This window comes from Choloepus didactylus (assembly GCF_015220235.1).
Source record: "Choloepus didactylus isolate mChoDid1 chromosome 25 unlocalized genomic scaffold, mChoDid1.pri SUPER_25_unloc1, whole genome shotgun sequence".
NCBI lineage: Eukaryota > Metazoa > Chordata > Mammalia > Pilosa > Megalonychidae > Choloepus > Choloepus didactylus.
In genome coordinates this window covers 594,312-618,746 of record NW_023637606.1, presented here as the reverse complement: position 1 = coordinate 618,746, position 24,435 = coordinate 594,312, and the positions used below count along the sequence as shown (strand labels likewise).

The window sequence follows — 24,435 nt, the reverse complement described above, 5'->3', positions numbered from 1 at the left end:
GCAACTGCCCTCGCCCCGGCCTGGCCCCCAGGGACGCGCGCGCTTTCCGGCGGCCTCTGGGGGAGGCGGCGACGGGCGCGGTCCCGGTGTGTGCGCGCACGCGCAGACCCGCCCTCGGGAGAGCCAGTGGGGCCTCGAGGCGCTCCTATGCGCACGCGCCGTGCAGCCCGCCGCGCTGGGCCTCGGCGTCAGGGCGCAGGCGCGAGCGCGCTGGACCCGGGGCTGGGAGGTTGGCTCGAGGCTGCCGACCCCCGAAGCCGTTTACCTCACCGCGGCGTGTGCTCGCGGCATCCCGCGCCCCTCCGAGCAATAACCGCACTTGCTGCTGCTGCCGCTGCCGCCGAGCGCGGCGCCCGCCCCGCGCCCCGCCCCTCCCTTCGCATGTGAACCGGCCGCCCCGCAGCCGCATCCTGCAAAGGAACCTGAAGGACGCTGATCAGTGTTTGCAAAAGACGCTGAGAAACAACACCGCGGCCAGGGGTTCAAGTTTTCCCAAGCTTTATTTATTGCCGAAAGATGGGGGCAGCCCCCTCCCAGTGCCGCGTCCCGGACCCTGCCCCTCGGAGCTCTGTGCCCAGTCTGTGCACCACGGGTTGTTGTGTTTTTGTTTTCTCGTTGGTTATAAATATTTACTGTCTACCCTTGTGTGCTCCAGGTTCTCTCTGGGGACCCCGGAGCACGTTGGCCGGGTAGGGGGTAGGTGTGGGGGTGGCCGTCAGGCGGCTGCCACCAGCCTCCACTGGCTGGCAACTTGTGCAACGGGTGGGAGGTGAGGTGACCACGGGGGTGCTGGGGCCAGGGAGGTGCAACGAGCAGGTGCACAGACCTGCAGCCGCTAACTGCACCTATCCCGGGGACAGGCTGCTGGAGGCACAAACGGGGAGCCCCAGGCTGAGGGTCTGGGCCCCGGAGCTGGGTCTGCTGTGTGGCCCTGGTGCAGGTCCCACAAGCCACCACTGCAGGACCGGACCATGTCCCTCCACCGACCACCCAGCCCACCACCTGGCAAATCCTAAACACCCCTCACAACCACAGCTCAAATCCACCTCTGTTTTATTTTTTCATTTAAAAAAAAAAGAAAAAAAAGGAACGAAAAAAAAAAAGAGGAAAAGGAACCAACCAAATAGGCAGCGCGTGGCCCCCCGGCCGCTGGGCATGCATCGCGGATCCACAGCAGTTCTTCACGCCGGCGCCGTCTGCGGCTGTGAGCTGTCTGAACACGTCACTAGGCATGGGAGGCTCGAACACGTAGCAGAGGAAAAACAAAACGCGCAGGGGGCGGGGCAGACACCAGTGTCTAAACGTAAAGTGCATCCAATGGCTTCGCACCGGCCAGCAGCTCTGCTGGCCGCTCGGAGGGCCTCTCCGGCTCTGCTTGCCTGAGGACACGGCTCAGCACGGGACTGCGAGAGTCAACAGCAAGTTGTGTCCATTGGCAAGAAGTGCGGTACGCACAGGTGGCCGCGGGCAGGGCAGGGACCTAGTCCCTGCTGTCCCCCTGCCCTGTCCCTCCAGGACACTCCTGACTTCCCACGGAGCGCTCAGCGTGGAGGGTGTGGTGGTGACCGTCCCGGACGGGCAGTGGGCCAGGAGTCGGTGGGAAGACTGAGCAGGGCCTCGACTGTGGCCCCAGGCTGGGGACCCTGGAGACGGGCTGTGGAGGGGACACAGGTGGGTCACTTCTGGGCCGGCAGCTGTGTCCCTCACCACCAGCCCTCCCTGCCTCCCTGGGAGAGGCGCTGCAGGCCTTGTGGGAGGATGTGGTGACCACGGCCCGGCCACCCAGGAGCCCTCAGACCCCGGGCCCCACGTGCCAGCCGCCCAGTGTGTGTGAAGCACGACCCTCCCGCAGTGGGGCCAGGCGGGCTGTGGGGCACAGGCCTGCCCTCCGAGGCAACCCCACCTGGGCAGGCTGGTTCTGACACTGGCCGAGCAGCCCTGTGGGGACCTGGCTCGGGTGGCAGCCCCCGGTCCTGGGGAATAGGAGCTCCCGAGCACGGGACAGGATGACCCTGGCCCCTCCCTGCAGCACCCACTGCAGACCCTTTCCCAGGGGCAGCCTGGGCTGCGGGCGGGAAGTGTGCCCAGCTAGGGTCACAGCCACGCAGGTGGCAGGTGCATGGCAAGGGGGACAATGCACTGGGGCTGCAGGGAGAGTGCAAGGGCAGGGGTGCCATCTGCCCAGGACCCTGCTGTGACCCCCGAGGGCAGGGCCACAGCAGAGCCCACGAGGGGGCATGAGGGGCTGGGGCCCCCCGCCCACACCCACCTGCAGGCGGGCGCCCTCACTGCTGCTTGCAGGCCGACAGCCGGCGGATCTTGCCGCCTGCAGAGCAGGCCTTGCGGGCAGGGTTGGCAGCGCTGCTGGCCCGGCGCTCCGCCCGGGACTTGGTGCTCAGCTGTGCCGACTCCGTGCCATTCATGCACACGGCCTTGGGCAGGCCCCGGCTCTGTCCGTTGTGACCGGCCTCGCCCGCCGGGATCTGTCCTGGGAGGGAGATGCCAGGTGGGGGCTGAGCGTGCAGCCAGAGGTCCCCACCCCTGCCCCAGCACCCCGGGGCCCCTGCCTGGCTGTGGCCCTGCACCTGCCCAGTCAGCCCGGGAGCTCTGGGCCCAGGCCCCTGCTTGAGTCCATCTGTCCAGCCGCAGCCTCTCCACCCCCGTCCACAACACCTGCCTTGGCCCCCGGTGGGCTGCAGCGGGTCCTGCCTGCAGCAAACTCCGAGTCCAGGCCAGGGGGAGCTGGCCTCAGCCGGCTGGGCCTCAACCACACACACCCCCGCCAAGGGGGCCGGGCTGGCCGTTATCCCAGCCTGTGGGAGACCAGGGCTTCCCAGGAAGCAGTTTGAGGTGAGGGCTGTGGGCTCCAGGGACCTGTGTCTGTGGTGGGACGGCCACCCCTGCACCCCAGGGCCCAGCACAGGGCTGGCTCAGGACAGCAGGGAGCCACTTGGAGGAGTGACAACCGTGCCTCTGGGCACCCCGTGACCCTGGCTCTGGCATGGGGGCAGGTAGAGAAGCTTCCCGAGTCTGTGGGCAGCAGGGCGGGTGAGGAGAAAGTGCACGGGAGCACAGGGATGGCCCCTGGACTGTGTGTGAGAACCGCGGCAGGCCTGGAGCACAGCCCCTCCCAGGGGCGTGAGCTCGCGAGCTGGCGTCTGTCCGCAGCCCCTCCCCGACACCCACCCACAGCCCACCATCTCCCCCAGGCATCAGTGCCCAACTCGGCTTCGGGGCCGCCCCTCCCGGACAGCAGGCTGCGTTAGCAGCTCAGGGTGCAGGGGCTTCTCCCACCGCAGGGCTGGGGGCTGTGGGGGGTCCAGGACCTGCACCCATCACCTCGGAGGCCCCACTTGGGGGCTCCACGCCCAACACAGCTGTCCCCTTGCCCCTCAGCATGGAGGACGCTGGGAGGTGCCTGGCCCACTCCCTCAAAGCACACATCGTGCCCAGGACCCCTGCCCCGGCCCGGCCCGGCCGGCTGCCATGGGAGGAGCAGGGGCAGCCGCAGGGCCTGAGTGTAGGTCTCTCAGCACAAACACTGGCCGCCAGCCCGATGGCGGGGGCAGGAGGGGCCACCCACGGCTGCAGTGTAGGCTCCCAGGGCACCAGCCCCCGGGCCTGTCCAAGGCATCTGGGCTACAGTTGTGGGTGTGGGGGGGGTCCCTCAGAGAGTGACGTCTGGCTGGGAGGCCCCCAAAACACACTCATCGGACCTCTGAGCTGTGCCAGGCTCTCCTTCCTTCAAGCAAGGCCATCGCAGACAGGCCAGCTCTGCCCTCGCTGTCCCCGTGGGGACCCCAGGTCACACCCAGCTGGCTGTGGACACGGAGCCCAAGACCCTGTTCCTGCCTGAGAGGGACGGGTGGGGCCTCAAGAGGCCCCAGAGCTTCAGGCCCTGGACCCGGGGCTGTGGCCACGTCTGACGGCAGGAAACACGCTCGGCCACGGAAGTGTCTCGGGGGGCTGTGGGACCCAGGCAGGCGGTGACTTTGCCCCCAAGGGGCTGCTCTCGCCCCCAGCACGGCCGGGACCCCCGAGCTGGGAGCCTGGACCGGCTGCAGGCAGCTCTCCTGTGCCCAGGGCTCGCGGGACGCTGTGGTGTAGCCGGGAGGCCACCGGCCGGGCCCACTCCTCCCCTCCGTGAGGACAGGATCGAACGTTCACCCCTGAAAAACCCGCGTGAGGAAAGGACAAGTGCTGAGGGGCCGCCAGGCTCCGGAGCCCACCCTGACCTCAGCCCAGCGCAGGGCCTCTGGCAGGGAGGCCTGTGGGGGGCTGGGGCTAGGGAAGCCTCAGCGCAAGGGTCTGGGGGCCTAGGAGGGGCTGGGGGGACAAGCATCTGTCTCAGACACACAGCGGGGCCAACCTTTTATGACGCTGACCCTGAGAACCGGCCCCATCACAAAACCAACCAGGAGCACCCTGGGGAGCGGAGGGCCCGGGGTCTCCTCGCCCTGAGGGGGGTGCGTCCCTGTGGGGCCGTCTGGCCGCCCTGCGCCCAGGGCCGGGTAGCGAAGTCCCTCGGCCTGGGGCTGCCTGCCTGCTCTGCCCGGCCCAGGCCCAGCCACCCTACGCTACGGCCTCAAGCTCCTCGGGCCCTGCGGCCGCCTCGGCTTCTGCTGCAGACGGGTCTGAGCACCCGCTCTCCAGGGCGCCTCGGTCCTCGCTAAGCCCTGCCTCAGCTGCCTCCTCGTCACCTGGGGAAGAAGGCGCCGGGCTCAGGGCAGGCAGGGTGGGCAGGGCCGCCGGACCCTGCGGTGGGGCTGCCGCACCCCCAGCCCCCTGTGTGGGCAGCCCCTGCGTGGAGCGGCCCCGCACGCACCGGGCACCGTGAAGTCCTGAGTGTAGATGATGTCATCCTCGAGGTCGAAGAGGCCGTCGTCATCACCGCCCTGGGCGCGGCCGTGCAGGTCCTCCAGGTAGGGCACCACCGTCATGCTGCGCCAGGGGTCCCGCGCGTCCGCGCTCGGCGGGATGGGCACCAGCGCCCCGGCCGGCACGTGCTTCTTCCGGAACCAGCTGCAGGCGGGCGTGGGGTGCTGTCAGGTGGGGTGCTGCCCGGGCCCCCCGAGCCTGTGGGTCTGTTGGGACGCCCCCACCCTCCCCCTGGCCCCCTAGGAGGACTGGCCCAGGCAGGGCCCCGGGGGCCCCTGTGACCGGGGAGGGGGCCAGGGCCCAGGGGGAGGGCCCGAGGGTGAGGGGCCGCTGCCTTCCCCGCTACCGTGGCCACGGGGCCTGTGGGGGCCCATGCGGCCCCTCCCCCTGAAAGCCCCCATCAAATCCTCTGGCCCCGGACCAGCACCGCGAGGGTCAGCTGTGGACGAGAGCCTGGGAGAACGCGGGCAGCCCTGTCCCGCCTCCAGGCTAGGCAAGGCCTGTGGGAACCGGCATGGGGGACAGCACCCCACCAGCCCCAGGTTCCCGCCCGCCGGGGGGGCTGCGACTCACCTGTGCTGCCGGATCTGCTGGATGGAGAACCTCCTGGAGGGTTCGTACTCGAGCATCCCTGGGGGGAGAGCAGCCGGTGAGTCGGCCCCTCCACCACGTGGAAGGGGGGAGGGCCCCGCAGACCCCACACTAGAGACGTTCCAAGGGACACATGTCTGCGAGGGAATGGGCCTTGCGGGACGCTCGAGGTCCAAGAAGGAACAGCGCAAAGGAAAACGAACGCGAAGCACAAAGGGAACCCTCAGGGATAAAACCTCGGCAACCCCAAAAGTAACACGGTCACGGGAGCCGGGAGGGTGGGGAGGCGCTACGGTGTTCTAACTCCTGAACGAACAGCACCCAGCGCCGCCTGGAAACGGCAAGTGCAGACGGACAGGAGCGGACGCGCGGACGGGCCACGGGCCTGCACCCCACTCTCCAGCTCCCAGAGAACGCACGGCTCCGCGCAGCTCACAACCCGCAACGCCTCGGGGGGACTTTCCCTCAAGGACACGCGTGGTATTTACAACAATCGGTCAGACTCTAGGCCACAAGGCAAGTTAGCACATTTCATGAGACTACAATTGTTCAAACCATACAACCTGATGAAATAAAACTTTAAATAAAATAAAGTTTTAAAATCTCTCTGAGTTTGAGTTTAAGTGAGATACTTCTAACAACCGGTGCTAGAAAGTGAAAATGGAAGCTAGAAAATAGTTTGAACTGAATCATCGTGAAAAGTCTAAGCATATCGTTATCTGTGGGATAAAACTAAAGCAAGAGAATGGTTCACATCTATAAATGCACCTATTAGAAGAGAAGCCTGGAAATCAGTGAACTTAAACCCAATTTACCAAGTTAGGAAAAGGCCCTTCATGGTGGCGGCTTGGAGCTTTGTACCCAGTGAAACCTGTCCTGAGATGCCATCCCTTCCCGTGGGTGTGGACCACTGTAAACAAGACGTCTCCAACAGGACACTTCAGTCAGGGGTGGCCCAAGCGCGTTGGGGTGGGCTTCAACCCAGGCGGCTGGAGCCCTTTATCGGCAGCAGAGGGTCGGACGGAGAGAGGAGCCCCCAGAAAGAGCCGGAAGGCAACGGAACCCAGAGGTGCCAGGAGCCGCCGCCAGGTGCACGGCCATGTGTCTGACGGTCTTCAGGGAGAAAGCCTTGCCTTGATGAAGCCTCGATTCTGCACTTCTGGCCTCAAAACTGTACCCCAATAAATCCCCACTGTTTAAGCTGCCCCATGGCATGGTATTTGTTTTAGCAACTGGGAAATGAAAAGAGCCATAGAGATCTGTAGAAGGTACAAGGAGAAAAAGAAACACAAAAACTGATGAAGGAGAAAACAAACCCGGAGTAGCTAGCCAAAGGTGGGTTCTGTGAACCAAATAAAACCGCCAGGTCCCAGAGCAAGCGAGACGGGACCCAAGGGAGGGGCCGCCGAGCCAGGCCCCGGGACAGATGCTACGGCCCCTGAGAGGCAAGCGCACGAGGGGCGGCTCCACGACAAACCTTTAGAAACAGACACCGGGGCACATTCCCGGAAAAACGCTACTCGCCACACGGACTGTGCAGCACACTCCCCAGGGCAGCGCCAGGCTCTCCGGGGCACGGCAGGAGGGTGTCTCCCCACGCACTGCCCAGGCAGGAGCAGGGGTGGGGGACCAACCCCAGGACAGGGCACACAGCCCACTGCAGGTGAGAGCGCGCACGCCAGCAAACCCAGCAACGTAGGACAAGCATGGCGCGGCGTTCGCTCCATGAACACACAGTTGGTCTGACCGAGAAAACTGATGTATCTGCCAGATTAATAAGAAAAAAATGAAACAATCACCTCCACAGATGAAGACGGACCTTTGATAAAATCCTAAAAACACTCATGAAAACCAAAAAGCTCTCCACAAACTATAAATAGAATGAAAATTAATGCAGCAACAGGGATTTATTTTGGATAAATGCTGCAAGCTGGAGTCCTGTACAGTGAGCTAACGAGGCTGGACCCCGAGGGGGCCGCACCAGGACCCCAGGGGCACAGCTGGAGAAGGCAACGTGCACATTGGGGAAGGAAACGCAGCCCACCATGTCCCCAAGGACACCACCACGAGCTGAAGCCCATGAGGGTGCAGGAACGGGGCAGCAGGGAGCTGCCGGGCCGCCCACGCGCCTCCTGGAGGGGCATCTTCGGCCCCCGACGCCCTGCCCACCCTGCGAGTGTCGACACGCTGACCCCCAGGCAGCCTGCCACGTCCCGCACACCGGTCCTGTCTCCCAGCTCTGTCTCCCTTTGTCAGAACATTCCCTCCCGGGCTGCACCTTCTTAGTCTTTTACTTTTTTTGATGAGAAAAACTTCCATTTTGATCACATCCAGCTCCCTCTTTCTGTGTCCTCCGGGGCACCTCTGCCAACGCCAGAGCCAAGAAGAGATTCTTTCACAGAGAACGGAACAGCCACTCTGGGAAGCAGTCCGGCACTTCCTAACACAGCCCGAGTGCGTGTAACCACGAGTGTGCCACACCGCCAGCACACCTCACGTACGGGCACCTGAGCGCTAGCCTGTGACGCGATGCGACCTGGCGACTCGGGCCCTGGGCAGCGTCCCCACAGAGTGAGCAGCCCCGACCCAGGGCCCAAAGAGGGAGGCGACCCCAAGCCCCCCTGGGGTGGCCCCCGACGAGGGAAACGAGTGAGGCACCAATGGGTTCAGCCCTCAGGCCCAGCCGAGCGGAAGGAGTCAGATGCAGCACGTTTCACACTTCTATGTGGAGCCCCTAAAACAAGCAAATTCGGAGACAGCACGGACACGGGTCTCTAGCAACCGGGGTAGGGGACGTGTTGTTGCTTAATGGCTTTGGAGCTTCCATCTGGGGCGATAAGAATGTTCTGGAATTCGACGGAGGTGGTGGCTGCACAGCTCTCACGGCATTAGATGTCACTCATTCGTTCTCTACGAGATGATTAACTCTACGATACGCAAGTTTCACCCCTGTAGAATTTTCTTTTAAGAAGCCACAGCAGCCTCTGTGTTCAGAGGACAATCTGGGAACCACCTCGCTGACCGCGAGGAACCACAAGCACGCACGAACTCAAATATCACTCCTTGAGGATGGCACGAGAAGGAGAGAGGGGAGCTCAGCACCGGGACGGCGCCCGGGAACCCCGAGAGTGTCTGCACGCCAGAGGGGAAAGCAGAGGCGGGCAGAGCAGGCAGCCCCGGCGCCCCCACCAAGCTCGCTCTCCCTCCGGGCCCCCCAGGGGAGCAGCGTGGGCAGGACTCGTGCCTCCCGAGCAGCGACGGAGCAGGGGGACGGGGCGGGGACGGGGGCTGAGCCCTGCAGGGGCACCCACACGGGGAGGCAGCACTGAGAGCCGGAGGGCTGAGGGTGCCGGAGCGGACGATGCTGCGGGGTTCTGCCCCCAGAGTGCGTGGGACGGCCGCCCCAAAGCAGGGAGCCGCCGGCGGTGGTGGGTGCTGAGGGGAGACCCCACCCACGGAGGACCCGGCCCAGCCAGAGAAGCCACAGCCGCTAACAAGGCCAGTGTAGGGAGCCCGGGGAGCCCCCGCGGACGGGAAGGTGAGGTCGTGTGGGAGGCTGCAGGGCGGCCGGAGCAGCAGCCAGGGCACAGGCCTGTGACTGCACGGGCAGAGACGGCGCCGCAGAGGGAGCTCCAGCACCGCCGGAGGCAGAAGGATGGCTGCCAGCGGGGGCCGCAGGCTCAGCCAGGCCTTCGACGGCACCCAGGAGCTCGGCTGCAGGAAGCCACCAGGGATCCCCACGGGGGCCTTCCTGCTCCCCGACTGCGGCCCCCGAGACGCAGTCCTGGAGGGCAGGCCTGGGCGGCCCCCACGAGGGACAGCTGTGCTGCAGGCCCCACGGACACGGCCTGGAGGCGAGGACAGGGCACCACACACGAGCCGGACGCCTCTCTTCAGTTTGCTCTAACCAGTTAAACGTGGAATCCGGCCCTGGATTCGGTTACCGGGAAACTTCCCAGACGTTCCCACAGCTCAGGCTTCTGCACCGCCTTTCCGAAACACGCCCAGCAGAGGCCCAGCCACTCACCTGGGACCCAGGGGAGGCACACGCCGGGTTTGAGAGTTAGGGACAAAGATGGGCGAGAGAGCCTCGCTGGCCGGTTCCTAAGTCTCACTCCTGCCAGCCAGGCTGAGACCCCCACGCGGCCCTGCCGTGCTCACCGCCACACCCCGAGACCCCCCTCAGAGCCGACCGGGACCCCCAGCCTGGGCCTGGCTGGGCACATGGGACGCCACCTGCTGCATGGCCCGAGAACTGCAGCCGACAGGCCGCGGTGAGGACCCTGTGGGGGGAAGGCGGTGCCCCCCCCAGGCCACTCCACCCCAGGCTCTGCCTTGTTGGGGTACAGGACAAGAGAGGGGTTCAGAAGTTCAGAACAGGGGTGAACAAGGGGATCCCGAACAGAGGAGCCAAACCCCAGGACCCACGAGCATCCGGAAGGTCCAGCCAGGCCCCGGGCTCAGGAGGCAGAGTCAGCGCTGCGCAGCCCCCGGCTCCCCACAGCCCCTGCAGCCCACGGACCCCGCAGCCCCTGGCCCCCTGTGGCCCCCACACACAGCCCCACCTCTCAGCAGGTCGGAGAGCGGGGGACCGCACTCGCCCGGGATCGTGTACTCCCCCTTCCCGATGTTCTCGAACAGCTTGTAGATGTTGTCCCCCTCGAAGGGGTACAGGCCCGTGATGATGTTGTAGCTGTGGGGTGGGAGGGAAGGAGACGTGGGGTCAGGCCCGGGAGGCAGAGGTGGGGGGCTGGGGCGCCCGTCACAAGCACCCAGGGCAGCAGTTGGTTGGGTGGGGCACGGACGCGTCTGTCTCCTTCTCCGCGTGCGTGAAACACGAGGCAAACACGCCACAGCACCAGAGCAGAAGGCAGCACCTCACGTCAGCGCCAGCAAGGACGCCTGTGGGGGCGCACCCCCAGACCCGGAGCAAGGTGCCGGGAGGTTGGGGTGCCGCGCTTTCCCCTTGGCCCGAGTCTGGGTCTGCGTACCCCAGGTCTCCGGAAGGCCCCCCCGGCCCCCCTCCGGGTTCCCAAGGCCCCGCGGGCTCCCAGCCCCCAGCTGAGCCCCCAGCACATCACTGCTGACCTGTGCCCACTACAGAAGTCCTTGGCCGACCCCCGGGGCATGATGCAGGAGGCGGACCCCAACGTGAGTGCCCCGTGGCCACAGCCGGCACAAGCTGGGGTCCCCTGCCCAGGGAGGCACCAAATGGGGGGCCGGCTGGTGGCCCAGCACAGCTGGTGGGGTATCCATGGTTCAGGGACTGGCTGTCCAGCCCCCTCGACCCCCCACCCCACAAGCTCTCAATGAGGAGACACTGCACCCACCCGAGCTCCAGGCCTCACCTGCCTGGGGTGTTCTCTGCCGTGGCTGGCTGCTGGGCCAGGGCCCCCGACACCCACCGCGCGACCCCGCCCGGGCCCCGACACCCACCGCACGACCCTGCCCAGGCTTCTGACACTCACAGCGTGACCCCCGCTGACCAGATGTCCACCTTGAAGCCGGAGAAGGTGTCCAGGCCGTTGGCGATCTCAGGTGGCTGGAAGGCCGGCGAGCCCTGGCTCGTGCGACACGTGTCATCCTTGGCGAACGGGGACAGGGCCTGCGGGGCTGGGGGTCAGCGGGGCCACAGCCCACCCGGGACACCCCCCCAGGGTCAGCAGGGTCCCCACCATGCCCCACCTCGGCCACGCCCAGGTCCGAGATCTTGAGGGCCCCGCTCGTGGTGAGCAGCAGGTTCCCGGGCTTGATGTCCTTGTGCACGATGCCCTGGCTGTGCAGGTACTCAAGCCCGTCGATGAGCTGGCAGAAGTACCTGCGGGCAGGAGGGCACCCGGCCACCACGGCCAGAGACCCCCCGGGGGTCCCTTTCAGCACAGCCGCTGCCAGCACTGCATTTCCCACCAGACTCGGGAGCACCATAAAGACGGGAACGCGGCTGGGGAGAAGCAGCGGAGCCCGAACGTGGCCCCCAGGGGGACAGAGGAGCCGACTCGGAGCCGCCTCAGCCAAGCAGGGCATGCGCCAGCTGCATGTCGGCTCCAAGCTCCCCAGGAGGCCCGGACCCCAACCCCGACCCCAAGGCCCCCCAGCTGTCGGGACCCCAAGGGCAGGTTCCCAGGGCCTGTGTGGGCCCCGCAGGCCCGTGCCAAGTGTGCTCAGCCGCAGCCTGCCCCCTGGGAGGCCCTCCTGGCGCCACCAACCCCTGAACCCGGGGCATTCACGCTCGTTTCCGTCTCAGCGACTGTGAGCCCGAGTGACCCCAGCCTGGCGCGGCCCCCGAGCAGCGACTCACCCGTGGGCCTGGCACACGGGGAACCTCTTCTCAGGCACGCTGTCCAGCATTTCCTGCATGCCACAGACGCAGTACTCCATCACCATATACGTGCCCGCGTCAAGGAGAGGACGGGAGCTGGGGCGGGGACCCCGAGATCAAGCAAGGGCTCAGTGAGAGGGAAGAGATGGGGCTCTGGACCCCGAGAGCCAGCAGGTGCGGCCAGGGGCCATGGCAGCCAGAGGACACAGAGGCAGGAGCAGAGCACGTGAGCACTTGGGGCGGCTAGGGGGTGACGAGGCAGGGCCACCCCCCGGGGAAGGGCTGTGCAGTGCCCTGTGGCCCCTGAAATGGAGGCCGGCTCATCAACCACAGGCAGAGCCAGAGAGGGGTCATCCGGCAGACGGGAGAGGAGCCCCCCACCCCACACCACTGGATGGGGGGCCCCGGGCTGCGAGGGCAGGGCTGCAGGGCCCCCGTGCAGCAGCACCCCAACCCAGCTCGCCAAGCACCACGGGCCCGTGCCCAGAAGGATATATCTTCTGCTTCTCCTCGTTGTACAGCACGTCCACCAGCTGGATGACGTTCTTGTGCCGTAGCCTCCTCAGTAGTTGAATTTCTCTGAAACAAAGAACAGGGGTCAGCGAGCGCCCGTGGGGGAGCAGCCAACAGCCCCGCAGCAGCCTGCCCCTGGGGGCGCGTGGGGACAGCACTGACCGCAGCGGCAGCAGGAGGCCCTGCCAAGTGCCCCTTCCCAGGCTGGGACCCCACGGGGTGTCCTGTGGTGTGGAGCCCGTGGATGCCTCGGTCGGGCAAGGAGGGGCCCACGGTGCGGTGGGCCGGCAGGAGGGAAGCCCTTCCCGGGGCCCTGGGGAGGCCGGAAGCGGCTTGACCACCTGGGCTGGACAAGGGCCACAGGGAGCCTGGTCGGCGACAGGCCACTGGGCAAGGCAGCCACAGCCATGGACGTGGGGAGCCTGAGGCAGGAGAAGCTGGGGGCCCTGCCCACACCTCACCCAGGGACCGGGGTCACCCCAAGCCTGAGGGGTGTGGCCCTCGACAGCTGCTCACACGGGGGTGACACGTTCCCGGGTGGGGTGTCCCGGGCACTGTCAGGGGTCCAGTGGCCTCCCTGGGCTGCCCACCCCCGGCTCGTGACAGCCACAGGTGTACCCAGCCACTGCCCAGCGTCCCCCCGAGAGGGTCAGGCCTCTGAGGAATGGGAGGCGAGTCCCTGGGACGAGGGTCCTCGCCCCAGCCACGTCCTCACTCACAAAACTGACCCTCGAGGCGGCCCCGGCCAGGGGCCCGGAGGCTGCTCACAGCTGGGCCACTTTGGGGGTCTGTACCACGGGGCCACACACACCTCCCACATCCCCTGCCCCTCCACCCAGGCCCTGCACATCCAGGCAGGGGCACTCCTGGCCCCGTTTCCTGCTGACAGACGAGCGTATGAGGGGGATGGGCCCAGTGCGCCAGGACGGAAGCGTTCGGGGCCTGGGGTGTGTCTCACCCGCCCCTCAGGAGTGTCGACCTGCCATGGGGGTCCCAGGGCAGCCGCCAGGGCCAGGCTTCACACTCACACGGGAGAGGTTGCCGCCTCCTGCAGCCCACCACAGCCCCTGAGCCCCCAGTGGCACCAGGACACTTCCCACAGGCCAGGGCTCCCAAGCGTCCCTGTGACAGGCCCGGCCCCGGGAGAGCTGCCTCACACGAGCAGGATGGACCCTCCACACGGACGCCAGCCCTGAGCGCCTGAGCCCGAGGGCACCACCACACCCCAAGAGGCTGTGCGGGACCACAGGGTGTCCCCACGTCGGCCCCACTGCCCTGGCCTGTACCCTGCTGCACGGGGCTGGACGGACAAGCTGAGAACCCACAACTGGAGACGGGCTGGGGCCGGGACCACCCCAGAGACCACCCCCCAGGGCCACCTGGACCCCCTCGACCACCAGTCGTCCGCTCTCCACGTCCCCACCACGAGCAGGCAGCGGCTCCCCCACTCTGCAGCGACGCAGCACGGGCCCCCCCAGGACACTTCAGAAGTAACGGAGGCATCTGCCGTGGGACGAGGCCGAGCCGCTCCGGGGCGAGGGGGCTCTGTGCAAACCCCAGGAGAGGGGGTGCAGGGACCCCCGAGGCCGCAGGGCACAGGCACCCGTGGGACGGGCTTGAGCAGGATGGAAACCCCGGGGACGCCGCCCCAAAGCCTGGGAGCACTGGCCTCCGCGTCCCTGTCTCCAAGGTTCCCACAAGCATCACGCCCCGGCCGAAGAAAACGACACCGAGAGTCGCCTCTGAAGGGGGGACAACGTGCCCAGGCAGCGCCGGAAGCGCTTCTGCAATGACAGGAAGCAGCACCTCCTGCCCCCGGCGCCACGCCCGGCCTGGAACCTTCCGGTGCCTGAAGGAAGGTGGAGCGCTGGGCCGGCCTGGGGAGCCAGAAGAGCAACGCGGATGCAGCCCACAAAACCGGTCCTGGCGGCCGCCAGCACGGCAAGCGGGGACACGGCCAGGACCCCAGGCAGGGCCAACCCGGCTGCCGGGGAAACAGGGTGGCCGGTGGGCAACAGCGAGCAAGACCCCCATAAAAGGAGGCTGCGGGGAGCCTCTTGTCCACACGCGTCCACGGCGGGGCCTCAGATGGCACCGTGGCCCCTGCAGGAGCAGCACCCACAGGGAGAAGACTGGACACACACAGGGCCCCGTCCCCAAGCAGAGTCCAGGAGAGGCCGGCCGCAGGGATGGGCAGGGCCGAGAGGCTGTGGGCAGGGGAGGGGCAACAGCCGAGGGGCAACAGCCGAGGGATCAGGTGCTGTTCTGGGGTGACAGAAAGGCCCTGGAACTGGAGAGGAGGTGGGGGCACAGCTCTGCGAGTTCACAAGATACTGCAGCGGGTGAACTCGGGGGTCAGTGTGGGGTGGACAGGGCCCCGTGCCAGCCCACAGCCTCCTGCGCCCAGCCTGGCATCCCTGCCGGGCCGACACCTCCCTCGGCCTGTCCTCTTCCCCCGTGCCTGACCACGGCCAAGGCTGGATGGCCACAGCGCCAGGGCCTTGGCCTTGGGGGTCAGGGAGGGCTGCCTGGGTGTCGCCAGCCACCCCCTTCCTCTGCCGAGGGACGTGGCCAGGGACATTCGGAGCCCAGGACCTGGCCAGACAGCTGGGCCTGGGGCGAGTCCCTCCCAACAGCCACCTACAGGGAGAGATGCTGCGTCGGGAGACACCAGAACCTTCTAACAGCCAACAGTGATGCCGTTTGCTGGGGGAAGGAGGGTCCTGTGGGTTCATCACCCATGACGGGTCCGGCAGGCCGGAGGCCACCCAGCTCCCACACTCACAGCACCTGGGAGGACGCTGTGGGGCCCCTAGTCAAGCTCGAGAGGAAGGGGCGACACCAGGACCCGCAGCAGCTGACACCCAGGTGGACAGGTGGGACCCTCACACCTCGAGAGAGAGGAAGCAGCTGCTGGCGACCACAATGGCGGCCTGCCACACTGCGGGGAGCCGCGCCCCAGCATCTGTGGACAACTAGCAAAGCTGGCAGCGCCTTCTTCCCCAAGACTCAGAAGAACAGTTACAGCTGGCAGGAACTGGCAGGAAAGCGTGGGGTGCCCTGGCCCACCTCCCCAGCCGGCCTGCACACCCAGGGGAGCACGGTCACCCTGACGTGCAGGCCGGGTGCCCAGGTGGAAGCCAAAGAGAAGGATCCAGGAAACTCCTTTTGAGGGAAGAAGCAATTGGGCCCAGCAGCCTGCGGCATGGGGTCACCTGCCCACCTGGGAGGGAGGGGCTGCAGAGGGGACCCCGGGCCCATCTTCCTCAAAGGGGGGCTCCACTAAAGGGGCACGCCACCCACACAAAGCCCCTCGCAAGGGCTGGGGAAGGGGCTTCGGGCACTGGACTTGCTTTCGAACCTCCCGGTGTGCAGGGAAGTCCCTGTCGCGTCACTAGGGGAGCAGATCCCAGAGTCGGCTGAAGCGCCCGGTGCACGGCGTGCAGCCGAGCAGGAAGGGGGTCTGTCCAGGGGAAGACGATGCAAACCAGAAGCCGTCAGCAAAGGGACTGGCTGGGACACGGGGACAGAGGCTAAAATGTGGTTCCCGACGTCCTCCAGGAGAAGGGGGAAAACGTAGAGGAGGACGAAAGGACATGAGGAAAGCAGGAAGATGGCAATATGGGGAGCTCAGCAAAGCAAAATTTTAAAAGGGAACCACACTGTGAGGACCACATTAGCTGACAGGAAAAAGCCCAGGAGGGTTTCCAGAGATGCGAGAGGCCGAAGGCAGAACCCACGGACTCAACGACAAGGCAACCGGAGAGACCTGGGCCGAGGGACGAGGGGAAGAGTTTAAGAAGTGAACAGAGCCCAAGCGGCTGCGGGAGACCATCGGGCAACCAACGCGCCCGCTCAGGGCGTCCCCGAGGGGAGAAGAGAGACGGAGGCGGAAGGCAAGCAAACACTGGCAGAAAGAATCCCCACATCCAATGACACCCAAGAGCCCCAGAGAACCCCGCACGCTATCAGCTCGGCGAGAACCACGCCCGGGCACGTGGGAGGCTAACTGCCGGGTGCTGCGCACAGGAGAGGCCGCGCATCGCCAGCCAGGGGCCCAGGAGGGAAGTGCCGGCTGCTAGCGGGAACCCACGGAGGCGAGACCGCAGGGCGAGGTGCTGGAAGCGCTCAAGGAACACGAACGCCAGCCAAGAATTTTACTTCCGGCAAGACTTTCTTTCACAAACAAGGAGAGGAAGACATCCCAGATAAACAAGCTGGGGGAGCACATCACCCCAAGACCTGCCCTCTGAGCAGTGTGGACGGGGTTCTCCAACCTGGAAGGAAAGGACCTGAGACAGCAGCCAGAACGGAATGAAGAAGTGACGACTGCGGTGGCAGCGGCCATGGGGTCAACAGGATCCCAGCGCCGAGTGCTGCCCGACGGGCAGGGCTTGTGCTCGGGGACCGGACCGACGCCACGATCCAGTGGGTAAACTGGAAGATCCCACACTGTACGCATGTTGCCACGATAAAAATTCAAAACCAAACACGCCACTGGCCACCAGACGCCCACCCACCTTCGGGAGGGGCCGCGAGGGCCAGGCACAGCCCCTGTTGGGCGGCCAGGGGTCACCCTACCGCCAGCTGCGGTCTCTGAGCAGGAGAACCCCTTGGAGGGAACGTGCCTTATCACACACAGCACGCGCTCCCTCTACCCAGAACCCCACACCCAGCACCGTGGCCTCACGTACCCTCACTTGTCCTGGACAACTCAACATGGCGGCAGGCACCGTGGAGTCCCGTGCACCCCGGGGGTGCAGGCCACTCAGCGGGACCCCCTGCAGCCTCCAGGGCCCGGCCAAGCAACAGGCTGGAGCTGGCACGTGCAGTGAAGCGGGGTTAGCAGGCCACAGCCAACCCCAGCCCACCTCCCACTTTTGCACCCACCGCCCATGAGCTAAGAAGGATTTTCACCCTTCTAATCACTGGGGGCAGGTACTTCACAACACATGAAAACCACGTGAGCATTGACCCTCAATGTCCACGGATGACGCTCTACAGGGATGTGGCCGCATCCATCAGTCCCCCACTGTCTTGGCTGCCTTCGAGGGCAGCTGGCCGAGCACCACGGTCCCCACCCGACTGCCCCGTCACACTGTGCCCCAAGAGCGCGCCAGCCCCAGGGAAAACCACGTTCTCATTTGTCCAGAAAGGGGAAATGCACATTTCTCACCAGCACCCACACAGAAACCCACTAGACGGATGACCCCGGCTCCCATCAGAGGAGGGGTGCAAAGGGCACTTCTCCTCGGTCACCCCACCCAGCCTGTGAGCGTGCGCTCCGTGCCACTCTGCCAACTGGCGAAACGCCAGAGAGACACGACCTGCTTCCAAAGTCCTTAAGGAGAGCCGACGTCTCATCGACAGTGACTTGGATATATTAAGAAAAAGCAATGACAAAAAAGCTAAAGGAAACCCTGTGAAATACGATGGTGTTAGGATTACAGTAACCCGATTTTCCACGCAGCAGCTTCTGCAAGTCTCCTGTGTCACGCTAAGAACATGCACCTGGGGCGTTTTCACGGCGGCTCTCGGGGGCCTCTGTGATTTTTGTGGCTTTTCTGTAAACCGACAACTCACCTCCACAGGCGAGAGTGGGACAGATAAGGGACATGCAGCAGCTCCCTGGGGGAGCCCTGCACCCCCAAAAGCAGCGGCAGCAGCAGGGAATGAAGGAGCCTTCCACACCCCAGAGGAGAAACAGCCCCTCCTCTCCCGCCCCCAGCCCCCTCCCCAGCTCAGCGGGGCCTCGTAGACACACGGTGCCACCAGGAGAATCAGCACCAACAACAGGCCCGGGGCCGCTACGGTGGGGTCTGCACTCCTCCCTGGGCGTCCGGCCAGTGTGGGAACTGGAGCTCACAGTCCGGGGTCAGGCCTGGCCTCTGAGGACCCAGCTGCTGTCTGGAAACGAGCAGCCATGATCACCCACTACCCCGGCGGCCTCCTGCGGAGCTCGGGAACCTTCTGGGGTCACAGAAACGTCCTCCGCCTTGACCTTGGGTAGGTCCTAGCCAACACCAAACCGTGTAAGTTAACTGTGAGTCTCCATGATAAACGAACTGCACCTCAGCAAAGGTGGAAGGGATACTTTCCTCTGAAATTCCCTCCACGCAATTCTACCACAAGACCCCCAACCCTGCCATGTGACTCCGATCCTGCTCACGACCTCTGACCCTGCCACACAACCCCTGACCCGATCCTGCTAAGTGACTCTGACCCTGTCCACAACCTCTGACCCTGCCACGCACCCCGACTCCAACCCCGCTGTGCCACCCGCCTCACTGGGGTGCTCTGGCCGCCCACAGCTCCCCAGCCCAGGATGTGAGGTGGGGGGGGGGCTGAGGCTGCAGCAGGGGCCAAGCATGGTGCTTCCTGCAGGGGCAGTGACCCCGGCTACGCGTGGGGCATGAGGTTGGAGGTGTGTTGGTGACAGACCCCCACCCAGGGGTCAGCTGCAGGAGGCTCTGTGCAGCCCCCACACCCTGCCCTCCAACTCGCCTCCAAACACCAGCCCAGCCGGGCATGGACCCCAACGAGGGCAGCAGTTCCTGGGGACGGGCAGGGAGGGGCCTAGCTGGGGCCAAAGGGCAGGCGCTGGGCTGGGGGGGCCACAGCCGCACCCCCAGGGAGTCCGAGGGAGGGGTGTGTCCTCCCGGGGAGCCATGGCCCCTTGGCCCCCCAGGACAGTGCTGCAGCCCTCCAACAGCCCTGGTGGAGGAGGAGGCAGGCGAAGACCCCAGCCCCTGCGGTGGTCCTCGGGAGTCCCATCCACACCCGGCCAGGCCGCGACCGAACCCCTGCGCCCCAGCTGGGGATCGGGCCCCACCGGCTCCGTCGGGGCCGGCCGCGGGGGCGTGCGCGGGGAGAGCCGAGCGCACTTGGAGATTGAGGGCGCAGCTCGGCGCTGCCAAGCCCTGCCAAGGTCAGGCGCCCCGGGGCCGCCGCCGGCACCCGGGAAACTCCCTTCTTGGAAACCGCCCTGCTCCGAGCAGAGAAGGGGGAGCGACAGGGCCGGCCTGCGCGTTGCGATAAGGAAGGGGCCGCCACAGTCTCCCGCCGCGATAAGCGGCGCAAACGAGGCCAACTGGCAGCGCCAGGCCCCCCCACAATGGGATCAACAGACTCCCCCTCGGCCTGGCGACAGCCACCGGGCGGCCAGCGACCTGCTGGGGGCTGGGCCACTCCCCCCGACACCCGCCCGGGGCCGGAGCGGGGCAGACGACATGCCAACTGGCTCGCGGGGCGATCAAGGTCCCCAAACGGCAAAGCGGGGAGAGGGACGTGCCCCCGCCAAGGGAGCCGGGTCGCCCGGCTCTGGAATCGGGGTCCCGGGGCGCACTCGGGCAGCCCCCGCAGCAGCGAACCCCGACTTGAACCAAAGCTCAGCTCCCGGATTTAAGGGAAGAGACGGAGGGAGGACGGAGGGAGCGCAGCAGGGGCTGCTGGCGGCCCTGGGGGGTGGGCACCCCGAGGCGCGGACCCCCGCCCCGGCCCCACTCACTTCCGCACGTTGGCCTCCCCGTTGGGGATCCTGCGCAGCTTCTTCTTCTTGAGGATCTTGACGGCGCGCCGGCACAGCGTCTCCGAGTCCAGCACCTCCTTCACCTTGCCGTACGAGCCCTCCCCCAGCAGGTCCCCCATCAGGTACTTGCCGATGAGCTTGGCGCGCTGGCGGCGCGGCTGGTAGATGACCTCGGCCGAGTCGATGCGGTGGATGAAAGTGTCCATGGCCACCGACACCAGCTCGCCCTCGGCGAACGCGTCCATCGCGGCGGGGCGGCCTGGCGCTCCCTGCCCCCCGCGTCCACACAGTCAGCGCCGGGCCGGAGACCGACGGCCCCTTCCCGGCCGAGAGGCGAATGTCCCGCACGCAGCTCCGAGGGCGCCCGGCCGAGCGCACGTCCGGTGCCGCGGGCCGCGCCGTCCGGGCCGCCACGTCCGCGTCCGCGGGCCCTGCGGAGGCCGCCGGGGCTGCCGGCCGCGTCGGCTCGTCCTCCAGGGCGTTAGCGCCTCGGCCCCGCGCGCCAGCCTCCTCCGGGCCGCCCGGCACGCCCGCGGCGGCGCGCGCAGAGCCCCGGGGCCGCCGAGCGCCCCGGCCCCTCGGGGACAGCGGCCGCCCGCCGGCCCCCGCGCCGCCCGCCTCAGCGCCCCCCGGCCCGGCCCCGGCCCCCCGCGCAGCCCGGGCGGCGGGGCGCGGGGGGGCGGCGCAGGCCGCAGGCCCCGGCCGGGGGGCTCCCGAGGCCGCCGGGGCCCAGGGCGCGCGTCCCCCCGCCGCGGCCGCCGCGCGTGTGCAGGAGGCGGAGCGGCAAAGGGCCCAGCCCATGCAAGGCCCCGCGAGAGCCGGCCGCGCCCGCCGCCCGCCCGCCGCCGTCGGCCCCGCGCCTCACTCGCGGGCGCCCCGGGCCGCCTCCCCCTTCCGCGCCCGACACGCCGCCGCCATCTTGTTTACCTCCCTCCCCCGCCCGGCGCCGCCGCCGCCGCGCACGCCCCGCCGCCGGACCCGCCCCCTCGCGGCGCCGACGTGCCCGCCCGTTGGCTGGAGCGCCGTGCCCCGCCCTGCGGCCCGCCCCTCCGCCCCGCCGGATTGGGCCGTTTGGACCCGGGCGGGCGCCCGAGCGGGGATTGGCTCCCGCTGGGCCACGCCCGAGGGAGACGGGGCCCGTTCATTGGTCCCCGGACGCGTCCGTCACGGGGCCGCGGCGGTGACCTCCTAGGGGGCCGGGGCCGGGCTCGGGGGTCGCGGGCGCCCACGGCCTCCTCGGAGCGCCCCTAGGTGGGCGCAGCCTCCGTGGACCGTGACCGCGGCTCGGGGGCCTTGGGGGCGCCTGCCGGGGCCCCCGCACCCCATGACACCCTTGGGGGCGAGGTCAAAGGTCAAAAGTAGTCGCAGGTGGCCGCTGGAGGCAGGATCCCTTCTGCGGGCGCGCGTGGGGTCCGTGGGGCGAGGGGCGCCCGGGAACCCGGGGCGGAGCCGGGAGGGGCCAGCAAAGCGCAGTAGGCGGAAGACATCAGCCGGACCGGCTTGGGGGGGCAGTTTCTTCTCCTGGAAAGCGGACGCAGCGCTTCCTGCTTTTTAGTGTTTTGGGGAACAGTGACCCCAAGTCCCCCGCCACGGCCTCCACGAGACCCCAGATTCTTCAGCGGGACAGAATGTCCGTGCGCGGAAAGCACGTGCCAATTGCAAACACCCCAAAGGTCACCGCCGCCATCCCCGACTGTCCTCCAAGCGCTTGGCCGGTGGGGAAACTGAGTCTCCGAGGAGGAGGAGGGGCTCAAGGCCAGGGGAGCCTGGGCCCTTCCCGCTTCGTCCTCCTAGGTTTTCTCCCTCCACTCCCACAAGGCTCCCTCTCTACGTTCAACCCAGGGCTGCTACTCTTGGTGTTGAGGTTTATTGGGGCGACACGTCCACAACCCAGGATCCAGGGTGTGTAGGGCCCAGCTTGGAGCTTGTTCTTTAAGGACTGCTCTGTCCTCCCTTCTGCTTCAGCTCCAGACGCGGGTCCTTCTGGCCACGTTGGTAGCCGGCCTCCAAGATGGCCCCGTGTCACCCCTCGGTGGATTCTAATCCTCCCCCGAAAGAGAAGTGCTGTGTGTCCCCAAAAGGATGTGATCCAAGTGACAGCGTGTGGCTTCCAGGCTTGGCCCTAAAAGGCGCTGGGTGCCCCGCCTCGGCCTCCTGGGTCACAGGCCCTGGGGGAGGACGGCCAGCTCGGGGCGAGGCCCATGCTGCCAGGGGCCTTGGGAGCAGTTCCCCAGCCTCCCCCAAGCCTTGGTGTGATGCACTCCACAGACAGCGAGACTAAGCCTCCTAACCAAGCCACAGCCACGTCGTGCCTCACAAAAATCATGAGACAGCAGGCAATCGCTGTTATGTGCAGTCACTATGTTTTGGGGGCGATTTGTTACACAGCACCAAAACACTGATGTACTGTGTTTCGTCAAGGATGCTTGCCCACCCACAAAACACCCAAAGCTGAAGTGCTGGGGGACACCGGGAGCAGCCGGAGGGAGAGCCAATGGGCCCATCTCGGCTGACGTTTTGGGGGGTGGGGGTTGGCCACAGCCCTACAGGAGCCAATAGCCATGGACGATGATGAGAACCTTCCCAGAAAGGCAGGAGGAGAAGCACATCCAGGTGGGCCTGGGTGGGTTCTGGATGGATTTGGAAACGTCTTCACAGAAGCCGAGACTTGGAACGGGAGCAGTGAGGGCTATCGGATGAGTTGGGGTGTCATCTGCAGGAGCCCAATGTCACCCCGGAAGCAGTGGGGAGCTGCGGAAGGGTCGTTTCGTTTTCCTTGACTTCACACACAGGTACGGAACTCCGCTCACCTTTCTGGAAAGCCGGCAGTGCCAGACCCAGCACTGTCTCTGTGCCTTACCCCACGGAATCATCCTCACCACCCTCGGACGTGGGCACCTCAAAAATCCTCTTTTTACAGGGTTGGTGAGGGGACCAAGATGTTAGTTCTCCAAGGCTGCTGTAAAAAGTACCAGGAACTGGGTGGGTGAAAACAGAAAAGGGAAATCGAGGCGAGGGCAGGGCCATGCTCCTTCTGGGCCCTGGGGAGGGTCCCCCCGGCTTCCTGTACCTTGATTTTGGCGCCTAGCCTCGGTGCCCTTAGCTCAAAGACACATCACTCCAAGCTCCGGCTCCATCCTCACCTGGCTGTCCTCCCTCCACAGGTGTCTCGGCTCTGAATGTCCCTCCCTGTCGTTAGATTTAGGGCCACGTCTTAACTTGATCCCGTCTGCGGAGATCCTGTTTCCGAGTAAGGTGGCATTCACAGATACCAGTGATCCGACCCACAGCCGTCACCTCCTCGAGTCACAGGGCAACACCCCAGCCAGACTCGAGCAGCCATTCAGTTGCATCCACTGCTCTTTCCGTCACATCCACTGTCCCCTTGCAGGTAAATCCGCAACACTGACATCTCACGGTTCTCAAGACACGTCTCAGCTAGGAGCAATAGAAGGGAACTTGCACCAGATGACCAAAGGCATCCACCAAAAACCACACTTCAGAGCAGAAGACGGAGCCTGTCCTCTGCACAGCTCGTTGTCACCATCCTAGAGATTCTAGCCGGTGCAGGACAAAGAAGGGAGAGGTGGAAGGCACGCAGCCTAGGGAGAAGAAGCAAAACTGTTGTTACCTGCAGACGACACCATCACAGACATAGAAGACCCTCAAGAACCTGCAGAAAACACACTGCACAAATAAGTGAGCTTAGCACGGTGGCAGGATATCGGGTCAGTCTGTGCAAAAAACAACAGCAGTCCTAGATTCAAGCAATGATCAATTGGAAGTAGAATTTTAAAAAACACACCATTCATGAAAGCACTTAAAAAATGTCTTTTTCACCTTTAAAAAAAAAACCAAAAACAAAAACCCTGTAAATTGGGTGCTGCGTTTTCTCCGTGTTCCGAGGGAGAAAAGTGAGGTTCTGGGAGGGGAACAGACCCCCCAAGGGTGGGCAGGCAGAGCGAGTGGGAGCTGGGGTTGGAACCCCAGGGTTTCACTGTGACGCTGGGATACACGCGAATGCCCTGGAGACACACACGCATGCAAAAATGCACACATTCTTGCACAAATAGTATTGTGTTCTGTATTGCGTCTTGCAGCTCCCTTTTGTCCCCTGCCCATCGTTCTCTGCATGTGGGACCCTCGGTGAGGATCTGCCAAGCCGGGGCTCGCCTGGTCACCAGGCCCCAAAGTGGAGACCCCCGCGTCCCCCGCTGAAGGGGCTAACCCAGCAGGGGCTGGCCACGCTGGGGGTCATTACGCGACCGTGAGAAGGAATGTGGTTCCGCTGCACACGTCCAGGTGGACACACCCTGAGGACGTGGTGCCGTGTGACAGCAGACGCAGGTCACGTGACTCCACTGACAGGAAACATCCAGAAAAGGCAAAGCCCACGGAAAAAGGAAGGAGATTAGTGGCTGCCCCGGGGCCGGGCGACGGGGAGGGGTGGCTGGTAACGGGCGCAGGTTTCTTGTGAGCAGATGATGGTGACATTCTAGAAGCTTCTTCCCTCCCCACTGACAGCTGCACACACAGAGGACGCCCACTGCCCGGCCACGAGGGTTCCTGGACACCTGCCCCAGCTGCCCGGCCAGGCTAGCGGGGA

General features: G+C 65.9%; 1 protein-coding gene across 7 annotated transcripts; it reads right to left on the bottom strand.

Annotated features, from left to right (window-relative positions):
* Nucleotides 1–481: 481 nt before the first annotated feature.
* On the bottom strand, nucleotides 482–20,715 carry STK11 (serine/threonine kinase 11). 7 transcript variants are annotated; one of them, XM_037824219.1, is made up of 11 exons: nucleotides 19,960–20,710; nucleotides 12,284–12,367; nucleotides 11,768–11,857; nucleotides 11,155–11,287; nucleotides 10,938–11,074; nucleotides 10,035–10,162; nucleotides 5,452–5,509; nucleotides 4,826–5,022; nucleotides 4,577–4,700; nucleotides 2,270–2,488; nucleotides 482–1,654 (listed from the first exon to the last, which is right to left on the bottom strand). In XM_037824219.1, exons 1-11 carry the CDS (start codon nucleotides 20,628–20,630, stop codon nucleotides 1,393–1,395), a joined length of 2,103 nt encoding a protein of 700 aa, XP_037680147.1. In that variant the 5' UTR covers nucleotides 20,631–20,710; the 3' UTR covers nucleotides 482–1,392. The 7 variants fall into 7 exon arrangements, 6 of the variants coding, with proteins under 6 accessions (XP_037680147.1, XP_037680148.1, XP_037680151.1 ...); XM_037824220.1 differs by having other exon boundaries at nucleotides 4,643–4,700; nucleotides 19,960–20,709; XM_037824223.1 differs by having other exon boundaries at nucleotides 19,809–20,222.
* Nucleotides 20,716–24,435: the final 3,720 nt, after the last annotated feature.

Excerpts from the sequence above, each read along its gene's own strand:
- STK11 (XM_037824219.1), bottom strand. The coding sequence starts at position 20,630 with ATGGGCTGGGCCCTTTGCCGCTCCGCCTCCTGCACACGCGCGGCGGCC. Across the intron at positions 11,858-12,283 it reads AACGAGGAGAAGCAGAAGAT|GTATATGGTGATGGAGTACT; the intron begins ATATCCTTCTGG and ends TGACGCGGGCAC. Across the intron at positions 5,023-5,451 it reads CAGCAGATCCGGCAGCACAG|CTGGTTCCGGAAGAAGCACG; the intron begins GTGAGTCGCAGC and ends GCCCGCCTGCAG.